This window comes from Ostrinia furnacalis, unplaced genomic scaffold (genome assembly GCF_004193835.3).
Source record: "Ostrinia furnacalis isolate ACB-3 unplaced genomic scaffold, ASM419383v2 OfSCF5263, whole genome shotgun sequence".
In the NCBI taxonomy this organism is placed as follows: Eukaryota; Metazoa; Arthropoda; class Insecta; order Lepidoptera; family Crambidae; genus Ostrinia; species Ostrinia furnacalis.
The window spans coordinates 166,661-192,565 of NW_021135502.1; the positions used below are offsets into that span (position 1 = coordinate 166,661).

General features: G+C 46.4%; 1 protein-coding gene across 1 annotated transcript; it reads right to left on the minus strand.

Annotated features, from left to right (window-relative positions):
* Positions 1–22,597: 22,597 nt before the first annotated feature.
* Positions 22,598–25,630, minus strand: LOC114360917 (uncharacterized). Its single transcript, XM_028315782.1, has 2 exons — positions 25,433–25,630; positions 22,598–23,521 (listed from the first exon to the last, which is right to left on the minus strand). Exons 1-2 carry the CDS (start codon positions 25,590–25,592, stop codon positions 23,256–23,258), a joined length of 426 nt encoding a protein of 141 aa, XP_028171583.1. The 5' UTR covers positions 25,593–25,630; the 3' UTR covers positions 22,598–23,255.
* Positions 25,631–25,905: the final 275 nt, after the last annotated feature.

The window sequence follows — 25,905 nt, forward strand, 5'->3', positions numbered from 1 at the left end:
TGCCGTGTTACAATGTCTACAAAACTTGGCACCGATTTTGATCTTACATCTTCAGCGAATGATAACTGACTCTTTTTTTCACACTCGCACCATTATTCACAAACATTACTATGAGGTCTCACAGTGCGCGTGGACGCAAAGAACTAGTCACAGAGCTCTATTCAACGCTGTGCGTGCGATTTGCTGCTTCACAGCAAGCATCGTTTGTGAATACGGGCTTTAGTTTTTTAATGGGATATATCTAAATGTCATACGGTATAGTAAAACGATTCTGAAACGTCAAGTGGCAAAAATCGGAACTAACTAACTATTGATAATAGCGCCCTCCTTATCTGGGTAGGGTTACCAGAATGAAGAAATTAAAAGGCCGAATTTTATTGAAAAATTCTGAGAATTTTCTCTAAAAACGTACTAAGCAATTTCAAATCACTTTTTATTGTTTATACACTGTGGATTACATAAGTGTTGATTTTAATTGTGCAAAATTACTTACGGTAAGGAGATTTTTTAAGTTTATTATTTTTTTTATTTACATCTTAAAATTGTAGGCAATATTACCTATTTCATTAGAAATTCCAAAAAATCAAAATCCGGCCGCAATCCTGAGAAGAGTCCAAAAATCCTGAAATCTCAGGACAAATCTCATGGTAACCCTATATCTGCGACACTTTAGTGTTGTACAACTATACTTAGCAACGTGAACAAACCTTTACAAAGTCAGATCAGAGCAGTTACGAAATAAATAATATACTCCACCTGACCGTTGCTTATTCTTTAGTCGCCTCTTACAAAATCTACGGGAGGAGTGCACATTAATAGTACTTATTATAAATTTATGAGATTCTACTATAATATTGTTAATCTGGAAGCCAATGGTGCGCTCTCCACAGGAGGCAGTAGAATCCGCTGTGGACCTGGCTGCTGTTGTTTTGCTGGAAACAAAATGTTACCGGTGATTAATAAATAATACGGAAAAAATGGTGCAGTGAGTCTCTGCTAAAGTCCGGTCGCCGAGCACGTAGAATTTCGTCCAATGACCCCAAGCTACGCATCCTTATCGCTGCATTTTCGCGTTGTTGTCGGGAATGTGCGACGGGCGCGACAGCAATATAATTACGCGCGAGCGATAAGGATGGTTAGTTTGGGGTCATTGGACGAAATTCTACGTGCTCGGCGACCGGACTTTAGAGAGTTTTTATTTAATTATTTACATTTCACTGTTATAGTTAACCTACGCAACAGTGAAGTGTTTGACTTAGACACCCCGCAGACTATTGCTTTTTTTCATGTAGATCAAAGGAGGTATTTATTTTAGTTGGCCGATAGTTTAGTTTAGCTGCTATGCTAATCAGTATGAACATGTATGAAAGTGTGCACATTACAATGATTTGGTGTCAGCGGATTCTTCATCTAAATCTATAAATATAATATAACTCAAAGGTGACTGACTGACTGACTGACATAGTGATCTATCAACGCATAGACCAAACCACTGGACGGATCGGGCTGAAATTTGGCATGCAGGTAGATGTTATGACGTAGGCATCCGCTAAGAAAGGATTTTACGAAACTCCACCCCTAAGGGGGTAAAACGGGATCCACGCGTACGAAGTCGCGGGCGGCCGCTAATCTAAATAAAAAGTTAGAACACATAGCTATGTTCAGCACAACTAATTAGTGCTTTTCTATTAATTTTAACAATAATTTAAAGAAATTAAATCGGGACCAAGTGAATTTGCATGTTACCGATAAAAGTATTGCCACAAGAAGTATTAATTACATCACCGTTTTTACATTACATATATTATTGTCTTTACAATGCGAATGGGTGAAGAATACACGTGCGTGCGTCAATACTCGACTACCTATCCCAGGAGGTGTCGTCGCGCGTGTTTTGTTTTCGATGCAAACTCGCGGAGATGAACAGAGGGCCTAGTGTGAGTTTTCATCAAACGCGCTCCCTAGTGAGCGCGTCAAAAAATGACATTAAATGTATGACGGATTGTACAGCGCCCCTAGCGGGAAACTTTCAAAAACTAGTGAGCGCATTTGATGTAAACTCACACTCAGCCCACTGATAGTTGGATTGGTGATAGTGAGTCTTTGCAGAGTGTTTGTATGAGTACCTGGTGCTGCGGCGCGAACCGGTTGAGCAGCGGGCGGTAGGAGTCGCCGAATGTGGCCAGCATGGGCGGGCCCGGCGCGCCCGCGTGGCCCAGCAGCGGCACCATGCACGTTATCTGAATAAATGTATAAATAAATAAATATCCTTCGACATTTTACACTGCACCGCTAGTACTATGGGTACAGAGGGCTGAGTGTGAGTCAAAAAATGACATTAAATGTATGACGGATTGTACAGCGCCCCTAGCGGGAAACTATCAAAAACTAAAATTTTACAAGTGAGCGCGTTTGATATAAACTCACACTCAGCCCACTGGACAACGGATATAAACATACTAAAATACTTATTTTGTAAATAAATACACTCACTGCGGTTGACCGTCGCACAGTCGCGATAATGGGTAGCTTGGGTTCATTGTACCAAATTCTATCTGCTCGGCGACCGGACTTAATCTACCCTGCCATTGTAGAAATCATTGGGGGAGGCCTATGTTCAGCAGTGGACGTCCTATGGCTGAAATGATGATCATGATGAATTTAATTAGTCTATGCAAATATAAAAAAAGATAAGGACAATGTTCGTTCTCCATACATTGTTCGCCTAAGACCCAACAATTTTTGACATATTACTACCCGAAAGCGAAATAATACGATTCTGTGTNATTTTTTCAAGAATATTCTGCGTATGTAGTATGCGTAATATGGATAACCTTAAAGTGTCATACGGATCATCTTAGGTGAAAAAGACTATACCTATCCCAGGAGGTGTCGTCGCGCGTGTTTTGTTTTCGATGCAAACTCGCGGAGATGAACAGAGGGCCTAGTGTGAGTTTTCATCAAACGCGCTCCCTAGTGAGCGCGTCAAAAAATGACATTAAATGTATGACGGATTGTACAGCGCCCCTAGCGGGAAACTTTCAAAAACTAGTGAGCGCATTTGATGTAAACTCACACTCAGTGATAGTGAGTCTTTGCAGAGTGTTTGTATAAGTACCTGGTGGTGCGGCGCGAACCGGTTGAGCAGCGGGCGGTAGGAGTCGCCGAACGTGGCCAGCATGGGCGGGCCCGGCGCGCCCGCGTGGCCCAGCAGCGGCACCATGCACGTTATCTGCGGGATTCAGGATATTGGATCGATGGACAACCGGTCGGGTTTGACATAATGTCAAATCCATAAAAAACTTATAATAGGCTAGATGACAGAATTTCAATTATTTTTCCGTCAGACAGATACTTAATTAGAAAATATTAGATAAATCTGTAGAGAGATCAATTCTGTACATCCCAACTAATATTATAAATGCGAAAGTAACTCTGTCTGTCTGTCTGTCTGTCTGTCTGTTACGCTTTCCCGCTTAAACCTCGCAACCGATTTCGATGAAATTTGGCAGGGACATAGTTTGAGTCCCGGGAATGGACATAGGATAGTTTTTATCCCGGTTTTTGAAACAGGGACGCGCGCGATAAAGTTTTTCTGTGACAGACAAAATTCCACGCGGGCGAAGCCGCGGGCAGAAAGCTAGTGAAATATATTTTCAAAATAAGTATCAGGGGGTGATTAGTGATCGATACTGATGCCAAAATTGCAATCAGTAAAATTTTTGTCTGTCTGTCTGTTCCTTATAGAAACAAAAACTACTCGACGGATTTTAACGAAACTTGGTACAATTATTCTTCATACTCCTGGGCAGGTTATAGTATACTTAGGAATTCCCACGGGAACGGGAATTAGCGGGAAAATCCTTTTGTATGAAAAATCTAAACCGCTTAAGTTAGACGCTTGAAATTTGGCATGCAGGTATCTTAGTAAACTTAAAGCTTAGTTATAAAAAAATTTTGCAATATCCTGTAATATTGCAAAATTTCCACGGGAACGGGAGTTAGTGGGAAAAAACATTTGTATGAAAAAATCTAAACCGCGTAAGATAGATGAAGGGGGTAAATCGGAATCCACGCGTACGAAGTCGCGGGCGGCCGCTAGTAAATAAATAAATATCCTTGGACATTTTGCACTGCGCCTCTAGTTCCAAACTAAAGCCTTGATTACACGTACCGAGTTATCGGGCGAGACAGTGTTCTCGGCCGAATACTCGGAGCGTATGAACATAGCACCGAGTGATCGGCCGAGTGCTTGGCCGAGCAAAGCGGCGAGACAGTAGCTCGACTCCCGTTCTACTTACTAGGCCGAATGTCCACCCTCCCGCTTCCCTGCGCTGTCTTGCTCGCTCGCTCGGCAGATCTGTGTGCTTAACATGAGTTTACGTTAGGTGTGCTCGCTAGCGAATAGGTAAAAAAATCTATAAAGATTTCATTTCTTGAAAGTGGCCGTTAGAGGCGCTGCACAATATGTCATTTTTTTACGTAGTCGCTAGCGAGCACACCTAACGTAAACTCATGGTAAGCACACTGAACGTGCACTGTCTCGCCACTCGGCCAAAAGATTGACGTCAAGTCCACAGATTAGAGAAAAAGAAAAGTCTCAATAGAACTGAACTGACTGTGCTAATTTCAAAACACGTGTGAACAGCTACTCGCTTACATCATTGTCTCGACCGAGTAAACATTTTACTGTCTCGCCCGTTTTCTCGGTACGTGTGATCAAGGCTTCTACAAAGCTTGTACTATGAGTACTGGACAACGGATATAATGCCTTGATCACACGTAGGTACCGAGCAAACGGGCGAGACAGTGCTCTCGGCCGAGTACGCGGTGTGTATGAACATTACGCCGAGTGCTCGGCCGAGCGCTCGAGTATGTGACTCGCTCACCCAACTGTCTCGACCGAGTAGAAATTTTACTGTCTCGCCTGTTTACTCGGTACGTGTGATCAAAGCTTAAATACTTAAATACTTTTTTTGTAAATACATACATTTCATATTATACATAGAAATCACCCAGACCCGTCACTTATCATTTCAATTTCTGCCCGGCCGGGAATCGAACCCGGGACCGCTCGGCTTAGTGGTCCGTTATGAACCACTATGACGGCCAACAAATCTGCGGGATTGAAAGATTCAGTGATCTACCTGCCATTGTAGAAATCATTGTGGGAGGCCTATATTCAGCAGTGGACGTCCTATGTATGAAATAATTATGATGAATTCAATTGGTTTATGCAAATAAAGATAATTTTGTTTTTGATTATTTTTGGCCAGTCTCCACTCTTCACGTTAGCCAGACGGGTCGATATCAAATTGTATACAACAAGCGTGTGTACCACAGATCACAGAGATATGTGAAAAATGGGTGGGGCGGGTGTCGCAGCAATATGCCCAAAAACAGAACACATTGCTCGCGACAGCAATGATGTCATAATGTAAACAGTTTACATTGCTTGCGTAGTACTAAAGATTATTCGAACGTTGAGTACTGAGACCGCAGTGGATAAACCGTAGCGCGGGTGAAAACGCGCCGTGAGTTCTTAGCCTATGGCTGAAATGATGATGATGATGATAATGATGATGATGAGCACTCACCGTCCCCTCGTAGGGCCGGAAGACGGTGAGCGGTCGCAGCGAGCCGCAGTCCGCCACCACCACGCAACCACGCGCCGTGCCGATGTATGCACAGGATCCGGCCACGCACAGCGCTGTCACCTGGGGGTACATTGGTGGTCTTAACCTTATCTTAGACTTATCTAACACAAAACCTTACTTCAAAAATATAAAAACATGTGGGTCGGGAGATCAATGTAGAACTTGGTAAGGTAACCTACATTTTATAACACTTGACACGATATTTTATTTAAAATAAAAACTTCATGATTAATATATGAGACGGGCAAGGCCAAAGGGTAGTGAATGAATGGAGTTGATGACTAGAACAGTGGTGAGACACGCAAGCGCGGTAGAGAGAGATCGAATTATCACAGGAGCGCGGGTGAGAGAGACGCGTTAGAGCAGTGGTTCTTAACCTTTAAGTCACGAGGGACCATTTCACCTTTCTCTCTTGTCAGGGACCACTTTTTTTTTCAAAATCCTATAAAAGGGGAGGTCGATTTCTCGCCCACTGTGCGCCGTTTGCGTTGTGTTGACTCGACGTCACGTCACTTGTTTATTAGGTACGATGTCTTCGTGGACCACTAGGAATGCCTCCAGGGACCACCAGTGGTCCGCGGACCACCGGTTAAGAACCACTGGTATAAGACAAAGTGAGGTAAGAAAAGGCTTACACAGAAGCGGTAGAGGCCATAGGGGCGGGTCTGAGGAATTGAATAGAATCGTGGAGATGTTTTACACACCAGCCTTCGTCCCACGACGATGGAATAAGGGGGCGTCCATTAATTACGTGAGACAATTTTGGCTATTTTTCAAATCCGCCGCCCGTGAGATTTCATGAGATTTTGCCAGACCCCTTCCTCCACCCCCTAATCTCACGTGAGATTTTCCAAAATGCCTATTTGCAATGTAAATGAGATGGATTATCTCTGCTTCGAAAATATTAGATTTTATAAAAAAAACCCGACCTGCGTAAAAAAATAATTGAAATGATAAAACAAAACAATTTAGGGCCAGTTTTTTACTTTTAGTACAATTTTTAACTATTAGTTTACATTTTGTTAATATTTAAGCTTTGGTAGCAAACTGCGGATCTAAAAACTGGGCCTGTGTTCACAAATGCAGACGGAGGATTTACTCTGTTTGCTGTGGAAAAATATTACGTGATATTTCTCGACACCCCCCCTCTCCCCCACGTGAGATTAAGTGAGGTTTTTCTGGACCCCCTCCCCCCCCTAAAAGTGTCACGTAATTATTGGACGCCCCTAGTGTCCGACCGAAACAAGTTTTACGACCGAAACCGAAACCGAAAACGAATTTCGGCAACTGTGTCTGTTTCGGCCGAAACCGAAACCGAAACCGAAACTTCCTTACAAGGCTCATATTTTGAGGGAAAAATAAAGAAAACGTTATTATAATCAGTCAGTCTTTATTGTTTTCTCTTTCAATTGCATTAAAATTGAACATATAAAGCGCCTTTTCGAATCGCTAAAATAAAGTAACAGTGGGCGGGGCACATAGCTCGTAGAGCTGATGTCCGCTGGGGCAGGAAGGTTCTTCCACTAGGTGGACCGACGATCTGGTGAAGGTCGCGGGCGGTGCCTGGATGCGAGCGGCGCAGGATCGGTCTTCGTGGAAATCCTTGGGAGAGGTCTTTGTCCAGCAGTGGACGTCTTTCGGCTGAAACGAACGAAAGCGCCTTTTTACTCTAAAAGGTATCAAATTATGTACCGATTAAAAAAGAAAAGTCTAGATTTTTTTTAATTACTCGCAATATTCAGGACGTCTACATAACCCGTCCCATGGTCGGGTCTTTTACCTTAATAATTTCTCAATACAAAATTGGTAGTAGGTACGTAAGTTAGTATCTACTGTACTTGCCACTTGGATACCTTGGTGATAAATACTAAAATGAACTTTGAAACTCTCAATCAATAATATTATCACCATGAAATGCACTATAGTCATAACTAACTACCTAACTAATGTTTGTTTACGTATAGCATTTGCGAACCAAAAAAAAATGTATAGGTTAGATTAAACTTGATTATACTTTTATCAGTCATATTGAATATTTTTTTTTGATGTTTACTACCCGCTCTTGTTGTAACGACATAAAACGAGATAAAACTTACCAAATTCAAAATAAATCACTCGAAAATTCGCCACCACAACAAAACTAACAGCAAACAAACAAGCGAGCGAATCACGACATTGGCTCTGATCGAGATCGGATTCATTCCTCATTCAACGCGCCGAACATGACCGATAACAGCGCGGAAACTCCCGAAGGTACATACGGTTTCGGTCGTAGTTTCGGCAAGTTTGCCACCGAAAACGAAACTAAACCGAAACTCGTGTTTTTACCGAAACTCAACCGAAAACGAAACCGAAACCGAACATTCGGTCGGACACTAGACGTCCCTAAGGGACAGGACAAAGGTATACATAATAGGCCGATAGATGTTGAGACGAGGCCACTATCATGTACCTATTGGCGGGATTATGTTGCAAGCGAAGTAGTAATATCAGGCCTGTTCATCTCCGCGAGTTTACATAGAAAACAAAACACGCACGATGGCCCCCTACAGGATACTATTCGACAAGGCCTCACATACGAGCGAACATTGACTCACGCACGCGTATTCTTATGTATGATGGAAAAAAATAAAGAAAATGGTGTACTAAATACTGTGGAGTATTTAACTGCCTAAATAATAATAAAAACTCAGAATGTACTTTTTAAGTTGCCTGAAGACACTGAGAGGTAAATAAGTGGTTAATATTATTAATGATAATTCATGCTAAATCATGTATGTCGCCGCAAAAGTATTTAAGCTATAGTTACGTAACACGAATTATTAATNACTGACGTTTGTCAACAAAATGGTGCTTGACTCTTGAGACAGGCTAAATTACACCATATTGTTAATGACATTGAGCATACATTTTTTAAAATACCTTCGCGAAGTAAAATTTCTGTACGTAGTACTTATTATTATTCTGTGGTAATACATAGTAGTACACACAGGGATACTTTACATTTTAAAAACATTTTACAATGAAGTATTTTCAAGATTTGTTGGGGTTTAAATGTTTTCTGCAAACACATAGCTAATCAACCGCTTCGTTTTGTAAAAAAATTGTATAGTTTATGCTGCGATAATGGCGCATCAACATGTGTGGATGCGCCAAAACATCAGCGAACGCGATACAGTGATCACTTACTAGTGATTACTCACGCCCGGGCTTACGGCATATACAAGTGAGCAACTGCTCAAAGTCCTCTTATGTTCTTCTGATTAATTTCGTTGCGGGTCCGATGACAGTTTAACTTTTCCCCGGGACAATCGACCTACACTGGTTGTTTTTATTAGCGGTCAAGCTGTAGATCCTGGCTACACAGGAGTTGCAGCGGTGGGAACGAGAGGTGGGAATAGTCCCGTAGGTGCCACTTACGGTGCAGGTGTCGTCGGGCCGCGGTTCGTCGGCTGCGATGGAGCGCAGGCTCTCGGAGCAGGGCGCCAGCTTGCTGCAGTCCAGGCGGGCAGTCAGTGACCGCGACACCGCCGACCACTGGTACACGTGCGGGCCTGACGACAGACGCAGAGGTTAAGGTATGATCCCGAACTCGGCACGCAGCAGTGCTGTCGTAGCTCGGATTATCATCTCATAATATTTAGAGAATATAATTATTCACCCGAGTAACTGCACGTTATATCGTTATCAATAAAGTAAGTCACCTGGGTATCTGCACGCTATGACTACCAGAAAAGTGACTTATCCGGGTTTCTGCACGATATGGTAACCAATAAAGTGACTCACCCGGGTATAAGCACGCTATGACCACCAGAAAAGTGACTCGACTCTTACTCACTCGTACTTTTCGTTCAGTGATTCACCCGGGTATCTGAACGCTATGAGACTCATCCGGGTATCTGAGCGCTATGAAAGCGACTCATCCAGGTATCAGCACGCTATGAGAATGACTCACCCGGGTATCTGCCCGCTATGACAAGCATCAAAGTCACTGACCCGCGTATCTAAACGCTATGAGACTCATCCGGGTATCAGCACGCTATGAAAACCAGTAGAGTGACTCACCCGGGTATCTGTACGCTATGACAACCCGCAAAATGTCTCACCCGGGTATCTGCCCGCTGTGACAACCAGTAATGTGACTCACCCGGGTATCAGCACGCTATGACAACCAGTAAAGTGACTCACCCGGGTATCTGCACGCCATAGTAACCAGAAAAGTGACTCACCCGGGCATCTGCACGTTATGACCACCAGTAAAGTGTCTCACCCGAGTATCTGAACGCTATGACACTCATCCGGGTATCAGCACGCCATAAAAGTGACTCACTCGGGTATCTACATGCCATTACAACTACAAAATTGACTCACGCTATGAAAATGACTCATCCGGATATGTACACGCTATGACGACCAGCAAAGTGACTCACTCAGGCATTTCACTCTATGACAACCAGTAATGTACTTCATATTATAGTTATAAGTCTAACTACCTGTACCTATGTCTAATGGTTCGAAGGCAATAAACACATTTTTTAATTTTATTGTGACTCACCCGGGTGGCTGTAGGCAATGACGACGGGCAGATCCTGGTGCGCCGCGAGCAGCGTGACGCGCGGCGCGGCGGGCAGCGACTCGGCGCCGCACACGCCGCCCTCCGTCAGGGTGTACGCGTTCAGGCTGTCGCCGCCCTATGACGACCAGTAGTGCCAAATCTGGGTGTCAGCAAACTTTCAACAACCAGCAAAGTGACTCATCCGGGTATCTGCCCGCTGTGACAAACAGTAAAGTGACTCACCCGGGTACCTGAACCTTATGAAAGTGACTCACCCGGGTATCTGAACACTATGAGACTTACCCGGGTATCTGTCCATTGTGACAACCAGTAGAGTGACTCACCCGGGTACCTGAACGTTATGAAAGTGACTCACCCGGGTACCTGAACGTTATGAAAGTGACTCACCCGGGTATCTGAACGCTATGAGTGACTCATCCGGGTATCAGCACGCTATGAAAGTGACTCCTAAGGGTATCAGCACGCTATGAAACTCAAAAGAAATCTTCAGGCTTCGACGATCAATAAGTGACTTACCCGGGTGGCTGTAGGCGATGACGACGGGCAGGTGTTGGTGGCCAGCCACTCGGCGCCGCATAATATATCGCCTAATACAGTTCCTCACCCGGGTAGCTGCACACTGTATCGCCTAGCAGACTAGTGACCTCACACAGGTATTTGCACACTATATTGCCTGGCAAAATGACTCACGCTTCGACAACCAGTAAAGTGACTCACCCGGGTGGCTGTAGGCGATGACGACGGGTAGATCCTGGTGCGCCGCGAGCAGCGTGACGCGCGGCGCGGCGGGCAGCGACTCGGCGCCGCACACGCCGCCTTCCGTCAGGGTGTACGCGTTCAGGCTGTCTCCGCCCTATGACGACCAGTAGTGCCACGTCCAGGTATCAGCATAATATGACAACCAGTAAGGTGACTCACCCTGGTATCTTCACGCTATAAGAGTGACTTACCCGGGTATCAGCACGCTAGCTATGGAAGTGACTCATCCGTGTATCAGCAAGCTATGAAAGTGACTCACCCGGGTATCAGCACGCTATGACCACCAGTAAAGTGTTTCACCCGGGTATCGGCACGCTATGACATCACACTCTGATATCTTCATGATTTGAAAGTCACTCACCCGCGTATCTGAACGCTATGGAAGTGACTCACCCTGGTATCTTAATGTTGTGAAAGTCACTCATCCGGGTATCTGAACGCTCTGAAAGTGACTCATCCGGGTATCAGCACGCTATGAAAGTGACTTACCCGGGTATCAGCACGCTATGAAAGTGACTCACCTGGGTATCAGCACGCTATGACTACCACTCAAGTGACTCACCTCGGTCTCCGCATATAATACCGTCTTGTAGAGTAACTCATCAGGATATTTGCACGCTATATCGTCTGGTAAGCGACTTATCCGGTTATTTATTTATTTATTTATTTATTTATATCTGGATATCCAGTAGATGATTTTACGTTATGCCCATCATCTTGCTAGGTAACTCATCCGGGTACAAACCTTGGCTAGGGACTCACCTGGGTGACTGTAGGCGATGACGACGGGCAGGTCCTGGTGCGCCGCGAGCAGCGTGACGCGCGGCGCGGCCGGCAGCGAGTCGGCGCCGCACACGCCGCCTTCGGTCAAAGTGTATGCGTTCAGGTTGTCACCGCCCGCCCACACTTCAAACCTGAATAGACCCAATAAGGATTTACGAACTTATAGTAGCACATTCAAAATTCATTTATTTTTGCAAATAGGCTTTTAGAAAGCACTTTTACACGTCCCAATATTAACCCTACCACTGCTTCGGGACAATAAATGGGCCAGTGCTGAGAAGAAGCAGCGCAAGAAACTCAGTCACTAGTACGTAGTCGAGTACTTAGGTTGGTGCGTATACACATTATGGCCCAGAACAGACGGTGAAACGCAACTGCAACGAAACTGCACCTTTCTGATGATTCTTATGAATGAAACTAAAACTGAAAGTTTCAAACTGGTCGCGTCATGTGTGGTCTCTCAACGGACGCTATGGCAGAAACTTAGATGCAACTCAAAAGTAACTAGAAGTTGCAGTTTCGTTGCAACTGCGTTTCATCGTGTGCTCTGGGCCTTACGAGTGAACTGAGAGATTCAAGTTTCTATCTTTTTTTTTCAAGTAATAAGTAAAAAATATTCCACTCTTTCAATCATTTCTGAAAGATCGGTTGCTCATTCAGACTCCCTCACTAAGAATTTATGTTCTTTTCCGAAAATAAGCTCAGCATATGAAGCATAAACATGTTATAAAATAAACTCGACTGTGTAGCCAGGACCTGTATGTTGACCGTCAATAAAAACCCAACCTGTGAAGGTCAAGTTTGTCCCGGGGGAAATTTAAACTGTACCATCGCGTACATAGCGGTCCTTCGAGCCGGATACGAACCAGCAACCTATGGATTTTCTTCTTGACAAACTTTATACTTTGACCTACTTCATGAATCATTCAATCTAGTGGTGGAAATAGCATGAAAATATATTCAGCATTTATAAGCTGCGTCTACACTGGGCGCATGGGCTCGTGAGCGACGCTTGACATCCTGCTCACTTTGCTTTTGAGTGAGCAGGATGTCAAACGTGTAGACATAGTCTTCTCTCACCGCCTGTGTGGTCTAGTGGTAAGACCACGTGCTTCCCGGGTTCGATTCCCAGTGGGGGAAGATTTTTCTGTTCGGTTCGGTTGGTGGTAGGGCTTGTTCTAAGTCTGCCTGGCTAGCTACTAAGTCTGTCGCTATAACGCAGTTAGAGGTAAGATAGCCAGTTCCTCCGTGGTTGAGGATTCCGAGTGAAGCTCGCTTCCACCTTCGGCCTGATCGTCACTTACCATAAGTGGCCTAATTCACGTATTTTGACAGTCAAGATGTCGCTGACGTTCAGATGTCGTCCCATTGAAAATGAATTCTAAGTCCGTATTCACAAGGGTCATTTTGATAGAACGATTACTCGATAGGATCGCAACTCAGTGTGTTGTTGTCATTGAAATTTTGTTACGTGAATAAGGCTACTGCCTGTATACTCACCCGTGCGGCGTGGGCACGGCGGCGAGGCAGCACAGCTCGGTGGCTGCTCCCAGCTCCGTCAGCACGAAGCTGCCTTCGGCTTCTGGACGCGCCGCTGACACCACGAACAGCCTGCAACAAGCAAGAGAGTCACTAGGTAGAGTTACTAGAGGCAGGGAAAGCGCTGCTGACACCANTATTTTATTGTCTATGATGGCCGCAGGAACATCACTATACATGGACTCCCAGCAATAAAGTACGGTAATGCCTCGTACAGATTTTATCGGCAAAAATTATGGAACTTGATAGGTTTTAGACCATGCCAAGCACCAAAACGTCCGGAAGTTGTAATAGTATTATATAATAAACGTTAAAAGACTTATTTATTTAATTTTTCAATGCTTAAGTGTCCATTAGAACGAAAGGGTGCTTAATGTATTAAAAAAAATAGAAAATAATTATGATGGGTTAATGTTTTTTGGCGGTTTTTTAGGCGGTTTCTGACAATGTCCTTTGATTTTGATTATTTTTGGCCAGTCTCCATTCATTACGTTGGCCAGACGGGTTGATATGAAATTATACATATACAACAAGCGTGTGCACCACAGATCACAGAAACAAAAGGAAGATGTGAAAAAGGGGCGGGGCCGGTGTCGCAGCAATATGCCCAAAAACAGAACAATTGCTCGCGACAGCAATGATGACAACAGCGACGTTATACGTTGCAGTGAATATGAGTACATATTTTGATTACTTCGTGTGTGTGAATTTCTAATGCGACACTGAGTTTCGAACTCAGCGCGTTCTTAGCATCTCTCTATATCTCTATGGGTAAACTACCCTACCAAATCGCAACAAACTTTTCTAAAACCTTCGACGGGTTCATCCAGTGTCTAAGTAGCTCAGTTGGAAGAGCAGTCACCCGGCAAGCGAAAGGTCGTGGGTTCAATTCCCGCCTTAGGCTAAGATCTCACGGCGCGATTTTCATACTAGTCGCCCGCCGGTGCCGCGGGACCCGCATACAACCGCGCCCGCTGCGGGCGAAAACCGCGTCGTGAGTTGTGCATTAGTTTTTACATAAGTATCTGCATTCTACAGAAGCTGCGGGCCCGCAACCGCCGCGGGCGCGGGTGGAAATCGCGCAGTGAGTTCTTAGCCTATGGCTGAAATGTCTTATCGTTTTATTTATAATATCTTATTACATCTTTTCTTTATAATATTATACTGTACTTACATTTAAAATTTATACGCGCACTATTATTATTATTATTTATGTATGTATATTTTATGCAGTATAGTTTAGTGTCCGTGACTCCCACTCGGCATGGGGCACACTGAAAACCAGCGTCGTGGCTTCCCTCACCGGGGGCCACGGCATATGCTGAGTGGGGTCCCATTGCGATGGGCATCGCTGTGCGACAGGGTGGCACTGCTTAGTTTACTTGCTCTTTCATTGTATGTTTTATGTCACCTATGTCTTATTTGCTTTTTTTTTCTATTATTTATATCTTTTGTCTTCTGTGATGTCCATGGCAATAAATGTTTCTTTCTTCTTTCTTTCTTTCTTTAAATGATGATGATGATGAGCACTCACCGTCCCCTCATAAGGCCGGAAGACGGTGAGCGGTCGCAGCGAGCCGCAGTCCGCCACCACCACACAACCGCGCGCCGTGCCGATGTATGCACAGGATCCGGCCACGCACAGTGCAGTCACCTGGGGGGGAATTTAAGGTTTAATGTGTGAAACGCAAGGGGGAGTGAGAGAACTGGTAAAAGATTTGAGTAGTGGTGGTAAGGCGCTTCATGTGAATAAATAAATGTGATACATAAATAATAAATAAATAAATATCCTTAGACATTTTACACTGCGCTTCTAGTCCCAAACTAAGCAAAGCTTGTACTATGGGTACTAGACAACGGATATAAACATACTTAAATACTTTTTTTTTTGTAAATACATACTTATTATACATAGAAAACAACCAGTCCAATACAAACAAATATGTTCATGCACACAAATGTTTGTACTGTGTGGGAATCGAACTCGCTACCTCCGGAATAGTAGTCCGTTTCGAACCACTACACCAAATCGCCGACAAATTGATGATGGTTCATGACTGTGTGCTTCGAGTGAGCACATCTCTGGTGAAAACGCAGCCTAGGCCTCCATGTCTGGAATCCCTAGGTTTGCCCGGGCCCATTAAAGGGCCGCTCTCGGTACTTCTCTGATCAGCAGAGCTGACTGAGCAGCAGCATGGAGCAGACCGTAACCCGCTACGGCGGGCCGGGGGTCCTGTCATACCAGGGCCGTGAGGAGAAAACCTCTATAAAAACAAGTGGAGGAAGGGATTGGGGGATCCCTCGAAGCCAGAGAGAACGCTCACGAGCGAGCCTCTAGCCTGAGGCGGAGCTGCGGACGAATGTCCAACCAGGACAATAACTCGCGGCTCCGTTTCTTTGGGCTCTGGTGGAAGCCGTCGGGTTTTAGTGGGTAGGCGGGGAGAGTCCCACATAACCCAATGGCCGTCCCCATCGATCAGTGCGTATGCGAAAAGCATTTCCCGACGTAAAAAAAAGAGGGTCGAGACAGAAAAAGGGGCGGTGTGTGAGATAGAAGTAGTGGAAAATAGAAATGATAGGTATTTTGATATGCAAAAACACTTTACAATCAGGTATTTTCAAGAGGAAATACGGAGATAACAGACCACTTCTTCTTGCAAAATTTTTGTGTAGTTTATGGTGGATTCTGTAATAAGAATACAATTAGTAATGTCAGCAAGCGCGACCTGAGGTCTAAGGATATACAAGTGTCGGTTATTCAAATCTCCTTTTTTCTTCTGATTAATTTCGTTGCGGAACCATGGCAGTTTAACTTTCCCCCGGGACAATCGACCTACACTGGTTGTTTTTATTGGCGGTCAAGCTGTAGATCCTGGCTACACAGGAGTTGCAGAGGTGGGAATAGTCCCGTAGGTGCCACTTACGGTGCAGGTGTCGTCGGGCCGCGGTTCGTCGGCTGCGATGGAGCGCAGGCTCTCGGAGCAGGGCGCCAGCTTGCTGCAGTCCAGGCGGGCAGTCAGTGACCGCGACACCGCCGACCACTGGTACACGTGCGGGCCTGACGACAGACGCAGAGGTTAAGGTATGATTTCGAATTTGGCACGCAATTGTACTGTCGTGACATTGCTTCGTAGCTCGGATTATCATCTCATAATATTTAGGAAATATAATTATTCACCGGAGTAACTGCACGCTATGACTACCAGAAAAGTGACTTACCCGGGTTTCTGCACGATATGGCAACCAATAAAGTGACTCACTTGGGTATCTGTACGCTATGACCACCAGCAGTGTCCCACTCGGGTATAAGCACGCTATGACTACCAGAAAAGTGACTCGTCCGGATATCTTCACGCTATGACAACCAGTACAGTGATTCACCCGGGTATCTAAACGCTATGAGACTTATTCAGGTATCAGCACGTATGAAAGTGGCTCACCCAAGTATTTCCACCCTGTGACAACCAGTAATGTGACTCACCTGGGTGTCTGCACGCAATAACAACCAGCAAAGCGATTCACCCGGGTAACTGCACACTACATTGTCTGGTGACTTATTTATTCGGTTAATGCACGCTATATCGAATCATTAATGACTCACCCGGGTGGCTGTATGCGATGACGACGGGTAGGTCCTGGTGCGCCGCGAGCAGCGTGACGCGCGGCGCGGCGGGCAGCGAGTCGGCGCCGCACACGCCGCCTTCGGTCAAAGTGTATGCGTTCAGGCTGTCGCCGCCCGCCCACACTTCAAACCTGAATAGACCGAATAAGGATTTACGAACTTATAGTAGCACATTCAAAATTCATTTATTTTTGCAAATAGGCTTTTAGAAAGCACTTTTACACGTCCCAATATTAACCCTACCACTGCTTCGGGACAATAAATGGGCCAGTGCTGAGAAGAAGCAGCGCAAGAAACTCAGTCACTATTACGTAGTCGAGTACTTAGGTTGGTGCGTATACACATTATGGCCCAGAACAGACGGTGAAACGCAACTGCAACGAAACTGCACCTTTCTGATGATTCTTATGAATGAAACTGAAACTGAAAGTTTCAAACTGGTCGCGTCATGTGTGGTCTCTCAACGGACGCTATGGCAGAAACTTAGATGCAACTCAAAAGTAACTAGAAGTTGCAGTTTCGTTGCAATTGCGTTTCATCGTGTGCTCTGGGCCGTACGAGTGAACTGAGAGATTCAAGTTTCTATCTTTTTTTTCAAGTAATATGAAAAAATATTCCACTCTTTCAATCATTTCTGAAAGATCGGTTGCTCATTCATACTCCCTCGGTTAACAATGTATGTTCTTTTCCAAAAAATAATAAAAACAAGCTCAACATTTGAAGTATAAACACGTTATAAAATAAATTCCTGTGTAGCCAGTTTGTCCCGAGAGAAAGTTAAACTGTACCATCACGTACATAGGGGTCCTTCGAGCCGGATATAAACCAGCGACCTATTAATTTTCTACTTGACAAACTTTATTTTATACTTTGACCTATCTAATAAATCATTCTATCTAGTGGTGGAAATAGCATGAAAATATATTCAGTATTTATAAGCTGCGTCTACACTGGGCGCATGGGCTCGTGAGCGACGCTTGACATCCTGCTCACTTTGCTTTTGAGTGAGCAGGATGTCAAACGTGTAGACATAGTCTTCTCTCACCGCCTGTGTGGTCTAGTGGTAAGACCACGTGCTTCCCGGGTTCGATTCCCAGTGGGGGAAGATTTTTCTGTTCGGTTCGGTTGGTGGTAGGGCTTGTTCTAAGTCTGCCTGGCTAGCTACTAAGTCTGTCGCTATAACGCAGTTAGAGGTAAGATAGCCAGTTCCTCCGTGGTCGAGGATTCCGGGTGAAGCTCGCTTCCACCTTCGGCCTGATCGTCACTTACCATAAGTGGCCTAATTCACGTATTTTGACAGTCAAGATCTCGCTGACGTTCAGAAGTTGTTCCATTGAAAAACAGTTCTAAGTCCGTATTCACAAGGGTCATTTTGATAGAACGATTACTCGATAGGATCGCAACTCAGTGTGTTGTTGTCATTGAAATTTTGTTACGTGAATAAGGCTACTGGCTACTGCCTGTATACTCACCCGTGCGGCGTGGGCACGGCGGCGAGGCAGCACAGCTCGGTGGCTGCTCCCAGCTCCGTCAGCACGAAGCTGCCCTCGGCTTCTGGACGCGCCGCTGACACCACGAACAGCCTGCAACAAGCAAGAGAGTCACTAGGTAGAGTTACTAGAGGCAGGGAAAGCGCTGCTGACACCACGAACAGCCTGCAACAGGGGCGTCAGTAGGTGGAGCTAAAGGCAAGACAGCTCATTGCCGCTGCAGCAACAGTACAGCACATAAGTAGTTCAGAAACGCATGATAACCGCGAAGTTTTATTTTATTTATCATTATTAAAGAAACATACAGCCTTGTTTGACACATGCAGCTTAAAATTAAGTTGGTTACACATTGGCCTAAAGTTTCTAAGGCTAGGTTGTACAGTCACGGAATGAAAAGGTTCATCAGTTTTCAAATTGATTCCTTCAACGAATCGCGACCACATATTACCTTTTGAAACTATGTTACAGAATAATCTCGAGTTAGAGAAAATAATCTTTAATTGTTCGTCAGTAAAGTTCAAAATTATTCAGATCAAAGTTGTTTGACGATTTACCTTGTCAAGATTATTATGATTAATAAACTAAAACCTTCTTGTTGGTTCAACCTGCCATTATTATTTCTATTAAAAAGAAACTACATTTTGTAACATTGCATGGGATAGAAAACAAGCAAAACCTTATTCGTTAGCAAACGTCATATTTATTTAAATGTTAGCAGCACTGTTTCTTGCACTGTTATGTTGGCAGGTTTGACTCTTACAGTACCTAGTGCAAGCGAAAACCGACACTAAGGTGACGAACCTTTTCATTCCGCGACTGTACAACCTAGCCAAAGTTGAAAAGGAGACAGATGTGAAGCATAATTTTTGGACGGTTCTCATTGGCGAAGCACTGAGGCGGTGACCGTGCACTTATGATTTGATGCAAATATAGAGGATTATTGCTGTACTTGGACCAAGCTTTACAGTGGGGCACATTAGAGAACACCATTAGCGCAAAATAGAAGACACCATCCCGCTTCAAGTACCAGAGATCACGCAGAGTGCGAAACATGCGACTCAACTTACTCGCTGACGTCACCCCGCTCATAATGTTTTGCACCATGAAGCACCAACCAGGCATATACTACCTTTGCCATAACACAGCATATACTACCTTTGCCATAACACAACATACACTACCTTTGCTCTGTAGTGGCAGTAGGCGCAAGTCCACTAACCGCACTCAAATCTTAGCAGCATAACATATTCATTGCCACTGCAGCAGCAGTGACACATGTCTGGGAATATTGCCCCACCCACTGCACTAAGTACGCAGAACTGACGGCCGATGGGGCAGGAAGGTTCTGGAATGGAGGCCGCGTACCGGAAAACGCAGCGTGGGACGTCCACCCACAAGGTGGACCGACGACATCGTAAAGGTAGCAGGGAAGCGCTGGACGCAGGCCGCTACCAATCGATCAACGTGGAAAGCATTGGGGGAGGCCTATGTTCAGCAGTGGACGTCCTGTGGCTGAAATGATGATGATGATGACTGCACTAACTGGAGTGCGTCACACGCAGCTCAGCACACACTGCCGCTAGTGACAGTAATGTGTGACAGGTAATATCATCCTGCCTAGGTATAGGCGTTTGCATTTACATCTTCACACAACAGAGGTCACACTAGAGCAGCGGTTCCCGAAAGGTGGTCCGCGGAACCCTGTGGTTCCGTGGAAAGGCCGCAAGGGTTCCGTAAAAAATATTATCCCACGTTTCGTGACCGACGTTGTTCTCTCGCACCGACTTGTTTACGCACAAGGGAGGGGCAGGGCGTGCGGGCGGAGTAGTACGGGGGTTCCGCTAGGAAAAGTATAATAAATTAGGGTTCCTTGGCAAAAAAAATTGGGAAACCCTGCACCAGAGCACGTTATAAAAGTTTGCATTGGCACATGCCATATTGAAGTACGCAACACTCACCGACCGCAGGCCAGCGCTAACGCCACCCGCTGTAGCTTCAGCAGTGGTAGACGCATGGCTGATAACGTCACCCGTCCACCGCATCTTGCTTGCACCCTCACGCACCAAACAGATCACACTAGAGTGCGCCACTTGCGGTATAACACACTCTGACTACTGCTATAGTGCTATTGTGACAGCTTACAACAGGGGACGCCGCTTCACCACATAAGGGCACTAGAGTACCAATGCTACAGCGGCAGCATAGCGTGGTAGATGACGTCACCCCACCCACTTTAACTTGCTTGCATCCTCATGCGCTCATTGGGGGAGGCCTATGGCTGAAAATGATGATGATGATGATCCTCATGCACCACACAGGCCACACTAAAGTATGCTACACTCACCGTCCGCAGGCCAGCGCTAAGGCCACTCGCTGTAGCTTCAGCAGCGGCAATAACGCAGACACGGGAGACGCCGCCCCACCCACTGCATCTTGCACTCTTACGCTCCAAACTAGGGCACATGATGAAGCGCTAAAAAGATTTAAAAGATGTTTTTAGACAAGTTTTTTGCAAGACAGAAGAAGAATTTATTGATTCTGAATTCAGATAACGGTATTGTGCTGAATAAGACGAGAGAAAGTGAGAGAGAAAGTTTTCATGGCACAAAATTTGGTGAATCGACAGTTTGCCCCTTACTAATCAAAAAGTTACACACTCGTTGAACAGTAGTTTAAAGTGACATTTTCATACTAAATTTATGTTTCAAAATAGATCCAGATAAAAAATTNACACACTCTGACTACTGCTATAGTGCTATTGTGACAGCTTACAACAGGGGACGCCGCTTCACCACATAAGGGCACTAGAGTACCAATGCTACAGCGGCAGCATAGCGTGGTAGATGACGTCACCCCACCCACTTTAACTTGCTTGCATCCTCATGCGCTCATTGGGGGAGGCCTATGGCTGAAAATGATGATGATGATGATCCTCATGCACCACACAGGCCACACTAAAGTATGCTACACTCACCGTCCGCAGGCCAGCGCTAAGGCCACTCGCTGTAGCTTCAGCAACGGTAGTAATGCAGACACGGGAGACGCTGCCCCGCCCACTGCATCCTGCACTCTTACGCTCCAAACTAGGGCACATGATGAAGCGCTAAAAAGATAAAAAAAGATGTTTTAGACAAGTTTTAGTAAGAGTAGAAGGTAATTTATTGATTCTGAATTCAGATAACGGCATTGTGCTGAATGAGACAAGAGAAAGTGAGAGAGAAAGTTTTCATGGCACAAAATTTGGTGAATCGACAGTTTGCCCCTTACTAATCAAAAAGTTACACACTCGTTGAACAGTAGTTTAAAGTGACATTTTCATACTAAATTTATGTTTCAAAATAGATCCAGATAAAAAATTTAAAAATTATGTTTTAAATAAACATGTTATGAATGACAGTGAATATTGCTGTTTCTAATAATAGCAGCAGCTGGATGCGAAATGCTGAAAACAGGGTATAATGAAAATGAAAAACATTGATTGTTTTCAAAGATATGATTTTACAATGTGACTTTAAAATGGTGAATAATATAGGAGGGCTTATCTAGCAAGCAATGGAAGTAAAGAATTAGCAATCATAATCAATAAACACATAGAAATAACACACTTTACACCACACAAGACAAGAAAAGAAATAAATACACAAAAAAGACGGCACAATAGTATGTTGTTTCATAATAGAAATAGTCTCTAACACGAGCGACTCACTTGTAAACCGACACTCGTCCGGCGCTGTCTCCAAGCCACATCTTGGAGCCCACGCGGCAGACGGCTGTCACGTGCACCGGCTCGCCATTGTCTACAAGAAAATAAGTTGTTTTAGCAAATCCTTGTATAAACCTTTGAGAGGTTATTTGTGCAAGGAGAATGCCTGTGGTTCCGGCAGAAAGAACATAGGATAAATATGCGAACGTCAGAGTTCCCTCAACACGTCGGGTCAGCGTGACCCGTGAAGTATGTAGGCCAGATTCTCCGTTTACGTCAGTTAGTTACTTCGTTTCAGCCAAATGACGTCCACTGCTGGACAAAAGCCTCCCTCAAAGATTCGACACCTGGGGGTGTAGTGTGGCACCTGCAGCGACACCTGGGGGTGTAGTGTGGCACCTGCAGCGACACCTGGGGGTGTAGTGTCGCACCTGCAGCGACACCTGGGGGTGTAGTGTCGCCACCTGGCGGCAGGCGGCGCGTGTGGTGGTGCGTGTAGCGCGCGCGCGTGCAGTGACACCTGGGGGTATAGTGTCACCTGGCGGCAGGCGGCGCGTGTGGTGGTGCGTGTAGCGCGCGCGCGTGCAGTGACACCTGGGGGTATAGTGTCACCTGGCGGCAGGCGGCGCGTGTGGTGGTGCGTGTAGCGCGCGCGCGTGCAGTGACACCTGGGGGTATAGTGTCACCTGGCGGCAGGCGGCGCGTGTGGTGGTGCGTGTAGCGCGCGCGCGTGCAGTGACACCTGGGGGTATAGTGTCACCTGGCGGCAGGCGGCGCGTGTGGTGGTGCGTGTAGCGCGCGCGCGTGCAGTGACACCTGGGGGTATAGTGTCACCTGGCGGCAGGCGGCGCGTGTGGTGGTGCGTGTAGCGCGCGCGCGTGCAGTGACACCTGGGGGTATAGTGTCACCTGGCGGCAGGCGGCGCGTGTGGTGGTGCGTGTAGCGCGCGCGCGTGCAGTGACACCTGGGGGTATAGTGTCACCTGGCGGCAGGCGGCGCGTGTGGTGGTGCGTGTAGCGCGCGCGCGTGCAGTGACACCTGGGGGTATAGTGTCACCTGGCGGCAGGCGGCGCGTGTGGTGGTGCGTGTAGCGCGCGCGCGTGCAGTGACACCTGGGGGTATAGTGTCACCTGGCGGCAGGCGGCGCGTGTGGTGGTGCGTGTAGCGCGCGCGCGTGCAGTGACACCTGGGGGTATAGTGTCACCTGGCGGCAGGCGGCGCGTGTGGTGGTGCGTGTAGCGCGCGCGCGTGCAGTGACACCTGGGGGTATAGTGTCACCTGGCGGCAGGCGGCGCGTGTGGTGGTGCGTGTAGCGCGCGCGCGTGCAGAGCAGCGAATGCGCGCGCTCCGCCTCGCCGCCGTACCAGATCTCCCAGCCGCCCTCCTCCTCCGCTGGAAGAGAAAATGTCGTAAGAACAGATCTGATAGATTACAGGAAGAAAGTTTCATGGTGGTTTTAGTATGAAGAATATGACAAATAAAAGAACTAAGGTTCAACATTATTAGGTAGCCTATAACAGACGTTTCTTACTGTAGCCCTCAAGAGACTTGTATCTCGCTGTAGCCCTCAAAAGACTTCTCTCGCTGTAGCCCCCAAGAGACTTGTCTCTCACTGTAGGCTTCAAGTCTCACCCTAAAGAGTCTATCTCTCGCTGGAGCCCTAAAGAAACTTATCCCCTATTGTATCAATGGACATATTCTTACCATGTACCCTGTAGCCCTCAAGAGATCGTCTCTCGCTGTAGCCCTCAAGAAACTTATACTGAACCTTAGAAGTCATTCGCATTGTAGCCTTCAAGAGACGTAACTATAGTGGCGTACCGTGCGTGACGGCGAGCGCAGCAGCGGTGGCGTCAGCGAGCGCGGCGTCCTTTATTGAAGCCCTCAGACTCATCTCGCGCTATAGCCCTAAAGAGTCTATCTCACACTGTAGCCTTCATACACTCATCTAACCCTAAAGTCATGCGTCGTGTGTCTTACCATGAGTAATTGATAGCGCGGCGGCGACGTCGGTAGCGTAGACGGCCTTCATTGTAGCTCTAGCATAGCTCACCACGAGTGCTGAAGCCTTTAAGGGTCTTTATCTTTCGCTGTAGCCCTAAAGAAACTTATCCCCTATTGTATCAATGGACATATTCTTACCATGTGCCCTGTAGCCTTTAAAAGACTTTTGTCTCGCTGGAGCCCTAAAGAAACTTATCCCCTTCTCACCATGAGTGATTGCTAAGGCGGCGGCGGCGGCGGCGGCGGCGTCGGCGAGCGCGGCGTATTCCGGCGCGGCGAGCGCGATCATTATCTCGCGCTGTAGCTTATAAAAGACATCTCGTGCTGTAGCCCTCGTACCAGCTAGCTCTAGTACGAGTATAGCCCACCATGTGTAATTGCCAGCGCGGGCGCGCCGCTCCAGCAGCGACGCATCGCTTCCAGCATGTTGCACGGGTACTGTAGTACAAGTCGCTGAGTGCTGATGCCTTTGAGGGTGTGATCTCTCGCTGTAATCCTCTGGAAACTTATCCCATACTGAACCTTCTAAAAGGCACTCGCGCTGTAACCCTCAAGAGACTTCTCTCATTGTAGCCCTCAAGAAACTTATCCCACACTGGACTTCTAAGAAGGCACTAGCCCATAAGACTTGTTTCTCATTGTAGGCTTCAAGTCTCTCGCTGTAGCCTTCAAGAGACTTGTCTCTCGCTGTAGCCCTAAAGAAACTTATCCCACACTGAATCCTTGAAAAGGCACTAGACCATAAGAGACTTGTCTCTCGCTGTAGCCTTTTAGAAACTTGCCTCTTACTGTAGAACTCAAGAAACCGCCTCACGCTGTAGCCCTAAAGAAACTTGCCTCTTACTGTAGACCTCAAGAGACTTGTCTCTCTCTGTAGCCTTTAAGAGACATCTCGAGCTATAGCCCTCATGAGACTTGTCTCTCGCTGTAATCCTCTAGAAACTTGCCTCTTACTGCAGCCCTCAAGAGACTCATCTCTTACTGTAGCCCCCAAGAGACTTGTCTCTCACTGTAGGCTTCAAGTCACTCGCTTTAGCCCTTAAGAGACTTATCTCTCGCTGTAGCCCTCTAGAAACTTGCCTCTTGCTGTTGACCACAAGAAATCGCCTCACGCTGTAGCCTTCAAGAGACAAGCCTCACGCTGTACTCTCAAGACTCTTTTCTCTCGCTTTTTTCGAGTGCAGCGATGGCGACGAGTTTGGAGTACTGTGGTGACCGCGAACTCGAGTTCTGAAGCTCTCTAAGGTCTGATCTCCAAGAAACCTATCCAATACTGTGACCAGAGGTTCTAAGTCTCACCATGAGTAATAGCCAGCGCGGCGGCGGCGGCGGCGGGCGCGGCGGCGGCGGCGTCGGCGAGCGCGGCGTATTCCGGCGCGGCGAGCGCGGACACGAGCGCGGCGGCGGACGGGCGCAGCGCGGGCGCGCCGCTCCAGCAGCGACGCATCGCTCCCAGCATGTTGCAGGGTACTGTAGTACAAGTCGCTGAGTGCTGATGCCTTTGAGGGTGTGATCTCTCGCTGTAGCCTCCAAGAAACTCATCCCACACTGAACTCCTAAGACGGCACTAACCCTCAAGGGACCTGTCACTCGCTGTAGTCCTCAGGAGACTTGTCTCTCGTTGTAGCCCTCAATACTTCTCTCACTGTAGCCTTCAAGAAACTTGTCTCTCACTGTAGGCTTCAAGTCTCCCACTGTAGCCCTTAAGAGACTTGTCTCTCACTGTAGCCCTCATGAGACTTGTCTCACGCTGCAGCCTTTAAGAGAACTTA